Source organism: Antechinus flavipes, chromosome 6, assembly GCF_016432865.1.
Source record: "Antechinus flavipes isolate AdamAnt ecotype Samford, QLD, Australia chromosome 6, AdamAnt_v2, whole genome shotgun sequence".
NCBI classification, from domain to species: domain Eukaryota; kingdom Metazoa; phylum Chordata; class Mammalia; order Dasyuromorphia; family Dasyuridae; genus Antechinus; species Antechinus flavipes.
Window position 1 is genome coordinate 245592863 of NC_067403.1, and position 6182 is coordinate 245599044.

The 6182-nt window shown below is 30.6% G+C and overlaps 1 protein-coding gene across 1 annotated transcript; it reads left to right on the forward strand.

The window, feature by feature from the left end:
- The first annotated feature begins 2574 nt into the window (after positions 1–2574).
- On the forward strand, positions 2575–3522 carry LOC127541579 (olfactory receptor 8J2-like). The gene has a single exon (XM_051966803.1). The coding sequence runs from the start codon at positions 2575–2577 to the stop codon at positions 3520–3522; it is 948 nt and encodes a 315-aa protein (XP_051822763.1).
- Positions 3523–6182: the final 2660 nt, after the last annotated feature.

The following is a 6182-nucleotide window of genomic DNA, read 5'->3' on the forward strand; positions in this document are numbered from 1 at the left end:
CAGTACTTCACAGGGTGCTCTCAATTAGGGATACTGTTCTTTGTGAAGATATATCCCCTTATCTCTTCCATGAAAATTAAATCCATGTCTTTATAAGTCACTTCCTTTATCCAGAACTGATTTCATTAAGTCCAGACAGAAAACATCTCATACTTTAAAAAAATGACCCTAGTGCAAAGAAAACTCAGAATTATTTTTTATCCATTTATTTATTATTGTTTAGAACTACATTGTACTCAGAATTGTTGTCATACTTTCAACTGTTCTTCTTTTCTGTCATTCATTTACATAGGTTCAAAATTTACTCTTCTCCTAAAATTATTTGTATAGATTCATAATTTTAATATTTTCTCCCTAACATCCTCCATCTGACAAACTCCAGTGATGGTAAACTTCCAGCCTTTCAAGACAGACCAACTCACTTTTAGGCAGTTGTATTGTTTTATATTGATTTACTTTAATTTTATGGAAATCTGATTTTCTGCCCCCCCATTATGTTATTCTTATTGTCCAAATAGAATAAGTAGGATATCTTCCTCAAAATGAGAGACATGATTCATCCAGCTCCCCATTTTATTCCATTAAGTATTAATCAGTTCAATGTGATTACATGACGATTAACAATAGTTAGAAAGTATTAGTTTAGCCCTATAACAATAATACAAGAATAGCATATATTGATAAATATTTTATGTAAAGAGACTATGACAACATAGATTAATTCTTATAGTAGATCTCAAATTTTATATTGTACATTCACTGTTTACCACTTATTTAACAGTTAGGAAGTACACCTGTGTAATGGCAAGAATTCTGACAAAGATAGCTCCATCCCATTTTCCTCAATTGTCATGACCAAACCCAGCATGGGTGGCAAGTTTTGACATGATTTAGAAAACATCCCAATTCATCTCTCTCTCTCTCTGTGTCTTTTTGTCTATTTATTTGTTTGTTTGTTTGTTTACTCATTCACTCATTTACCTATTTATTTTTTGTTTGTTTGTTTATTTAGCTTCAGCCCATTTTCTTTTGTCCAACATTAGGAGAAGCTCATCTTCAGATATTTAGTCAGTGGAGATGATTCCTGCTTATCCCAACCCACTAACCCCATACTGATACAGCATTTTCACCCCTTTCAGAGAATCAAAAGTGAAGTCTATCAATCAATAAGATTTGGCATTTGATTTTGCCTCTTCTGCATGTTTAGGTACCAAATGCTATAAAAGTAAGGTCTGAGGGACCAGGGACACTTGAGATTTGATTTGAGCTTTAGTTCATTAGAGAGAAAACTCTCCTTAATAAAGTGCTATTGGTTTGGAGCTCTGCTCATTTTTCTTATTGTAGTTTGGGAATTTTGGTCCCACAAGTGATAGTCCTTTAAATGTTAAAAGGTAGCTATTTTTCTCCCACTACATTACAAGCCTTTTCTTCTCTAGTTTAATCATTTTTTTTCATTTCCTTGACTAATCTTTTTATGGTTATTTCAATTGTTCTTGATAGCATTATTATTTTTCAGATATCCAAATTGCTTTCATAAGCGTTGTACCTAGAACTGAACACAAATTTGAGATTTGATGAGAGAAGAGAAAAATGGTATTGGTGATCATTTGATTTTAAAAATAATGTTTCAGTAATTTACTCTAAGATTTAATATACTCATAGTGCTTCTATCCAATTAACATTTGCTACTACATAATTTATATTCACAATATGTAAAGACTGAATGTATCATTTTCTCCCAATAAAACAATGGTCTTCCAAACAGAATTATGAGATTTTTTTGTCAGAAAAGAGGAATTTCTCAGTCAATAAACATTTATTAAATATCTACTAATTGTCAGATACTGTGATAATTGTGAGGAATAGAAAGTTCCTGTTCTCAAGGAAATCACAGAAAGATAATATACAAGCAACTAGTTAAAAACAATGCAAGATAAATCTGAAATAATTAGAAAAGAATAGATACTAGATATAAAAGGGGAGGGACAATATCCTATATTACTGTAAAGATTGTACAAATACTCCAGCAAATATTTGATGAGTAATTTCTATGAATTGAATACTTTTCTAATATTATGTGGAGTAGAATCAATGAAACACAAGATTGAAAATTTTAAACTACAAAATTATTTATTTTAATTCTTAAGTGCCATAAATCCAAAGCTGAAAGGGAGGTTAGCAATTACTTAGTCAAATGACTATTTTTTTTAATTAATAAGGAACCTGAATTCTAGGGATATTGTCAAAGGTCCCCTCTCTGCTTTGCAGCAGAGTAGAATTGGAATCCCTCTCTTCATATTACACTGCAGAAACTTATTCTGGTATCATAAACTATCATGATTGAAAGATTCCTAACTCTTCCCACAGCTAGTTCTTTTGCCTTATTAAATTTAGTTGAGTATTCATGTAAAGTATCTCTCCAAGTCTAAGACAGGTTTCTCTAAATATTTAACAGTAATAACATAAAATGTGCAAGGACATCATTTACTCAAAATGTCAGTTCTATAAAACTCATCTTAAACCCTCTAACCTGTCTTTCCATTATTCCCATGACAGATGAAACCAGAAGAATAAATGATTTCAGCAAATCTCTCCCACGTAACCACATTCATTCTCATTGGAGTCTCAGAGCGACAAGAGCTTCAACTTCCCCTCTTCTTCATCTTCTTAGCAATCTATGGAGTGACAGTGACTGGAAATGTGGGAATCATCACACTCACTAGTATAGATTCTCGACTTCAAACTCCCATGTACTTTTTCCTCAGACACTTGGCAATCATCAATCTTGGCAATTCCACTGTCATTGCTCCCCAGATGCTGGTTAATTTTTTGGTGGAGGAAAAAACCATTTCCTACTATGGGTGTGCAACTCAACTGGGAGGTTTCTTAGTCTTCATTGTTGCTGAAATTTTCATGTTGGCTGCAATGGCCTATGACCGCTATGTGGCTATTTGTAATCCCCTGTTATACATGGTTGTGGTATCACGGAAGGTTTGCATTCTACTCGTTGTTCTCACATATATTTACAGTTTAACTACAGCAGTGACTGTAACATCCTGTGTTTTTTCAATGTCTTATTGTTCTTCCAATATCATTAATCATTTTTACTGTGATAATGTTCCTTTGTTAGCATTATCCTGCTCTGACACCTACATCCCAGAAACAGCAGTTTTCACTTTTTCAGGAACGAATCTCTTCTTTTCAATGATTATAGTCATTGTGTCCTACTTCTTCATCATTTTGGCCATCCTGAGGATACGTTCAGCAGAAGGGAGAAAAAAAGCTTTCTCCACCTGTGCTTCCCACATGACAGCTGTCACTGTTTTCTATGGGACACTCCTTTTCATGTATTTACAACCCCGATCAAACCATTCCTTAGATACTGATAAAATGGCTTCAGTGTTTTATACACTAGTGATCCCCATGTTGAACCCTATGATCTATAGCCTAAGGAACAAGGATGTGAAGGAGGCTCTGAAGAGAATCCTCACCAACCCTTGCCAAACTTTTAAAATCACATAAATTTAAAAACATATAACTAAATAAATATCCAAGTAAACCACGAAATGTATAGGCTCAGGCAGGAGCTATCATATAATGGGGCAATCAATAAATGACCAGAAATATAAAAATGTTAGATGAGAATAAGTGGATTAAGGGATTCAAAATGAATAAACAAGAGTATCAAATTCAAATAAAGATCCTTGATCTTTGATTTTGATTTATTGATTTAAAAAAAAACATATATTAACATTATTTATTTTATTACACATTTACCAATTATGTTTAATTTTATTCAGTCAGCAATGCAAAGAGGGCTATGTATTTGATATCTGTCAATAATAGTTTGCAAGAAAGATACTAATAGAAAGGTAAATTAGGAAGGAGTAGGGATCAAAAGTAGATGAGATCTTAGAATCAAGTAAAATTGGATAGCTTAAATGTAGAACCTATAAGATGCAGGACCAAGAATTTCATCTTAATGTCTTAGGACTTAAAAAAAAAAACTTCCTATTGAACTAAATGTTTCTAATATGAAGCAGCAGTACAAATAGAGGAATAGGAGTTGTATGTGTACTATTATCATGATAGGAGAATTTAAGTTTAAGAAGTCTCCTTAAAACTATACACACACACACACACACACACACACACACACACACCCCTAAACACATATATAGTATATATACACATATATAATATACATGCATATAATTACATGCATATACACATATAATATATATACATATACACACACATATACACACATATAATATACACACACATATACACACATATAATATACACACACATATACACACATATAATATATACACACATATACACACATATAATATATACACACATATAATATATACACACATAAATATATACACACATATAATATATACACACATATACACACATATAATATATACACACATATACACACATATAATATATACACACATATACACACATATAATATATACACACATATACACACATATAATATATACACACATATATAATATATACACACATATAATATATACACACATATAATATATACACACATATACACACATATAATATATACACACATATACACACACATATAATATACACACACATATAATATACACACACATATAATATATACACACATATAATATACACACACATATAATATATACACACATATACACACATATAATATATACACACATATACACACATATAATATATACACACATATAATATATACACACATATAATATATACACACATATAATATATACACACATATAATATATACACACATATAATATATACACACATATAATATATACACACATATAATATATACACACATATACACACATATAATATATACACACATATACACACATATAATATATACACACATATACACACATATAATATATACACATATACATACATATAATATATACACATATACACACATATAATATATATACATATACACACATATAATATATACACATATACATACATATAATATATACACATATACACACATATAATATATATACATATACACCTATAATATATATGCATATATGCACACATTTAATATACATATATACACACAATATAATATGCATACATATATACATATATAATATATATGCACATGTATATTGTGTGTACATATACACACATATATTATATACACATACACACATATATAAAAACATTATATATACACATATAACACACATATAATATATACATGCATACACATATAACATATATACATATATATTATATATGTAATTTTGTTGAATGATCTAATGATCCAAGTTCATTCAAATGCTTATTAATATTATATGTAGAAGTAAATGTTATAGCATTTTCACTATTTTTGTTGTTGTTTGCATTTTGTTTTGCTTCTTTTTTTTTTGTACTTGTTTGATTTGATCTTTCTTGTACAGCACGATAATTGTATAAATATGTATGCATATATTGGATTTAACATATATTTCTACCATGTTTAACATATATTAAACTATTTGCCATCTAGAGGAGGGCAGGGGGGAAGGGAGGGAAAATTAGAACACAAGGTTTTGCAAGGGCTAATGTTGTAGAATTAGCCATGCATGTGTTTTGAAAAATAAAAAGCTTAAAGATAATGTGGAATTTTGGAGGGGATGTGGGAAAACAGGGACACTAATACATTGTTGGTGGAATTGTGAATATATCCAGCCATTCTGGAGAGCAATTTCGAACTATGTTCAAAAAGTTATCAAACTGTGCATATCCTTTGATTCAGCAGTGTTTCTATTGGGCTTATATCCCAAAGGAATCTTAAAGTACCTTTCCAGTATTCTTTCTTTGGGTATAGCTGCTTCTGTCAGTCATTGTTCAATTGAAACTCAGATCTTCTCTTTGTTGAAGAAATCCACTTCTGTCAGAATACATCTTCATACATTATTGTTGTTGATGTATATAATGATCTCCTGGTTCTGCTCATTTCACTTAGCATCAGTTTCTGTAAGTCTCTCCAAGCCTCTCTGTATTCATCCTGCTGGTCATTTCTTACAGAATAATAATATTCCATAATATTCATATACCACAATTTACCCAGCCATTCTCCAATTGATGGGCATCCATTCATTTTCCAGTTTCTAGCCACT

Bases quoted from the DNA above. Each gene is read 5' to 3' on its own strand.
- LOC127541579 (XM_051966803.1), top strand. From the start codon at position 2,575: ATGATTTCAGCAAATCTCTCCCACGTAACCACATTCATTCTCATTGGA.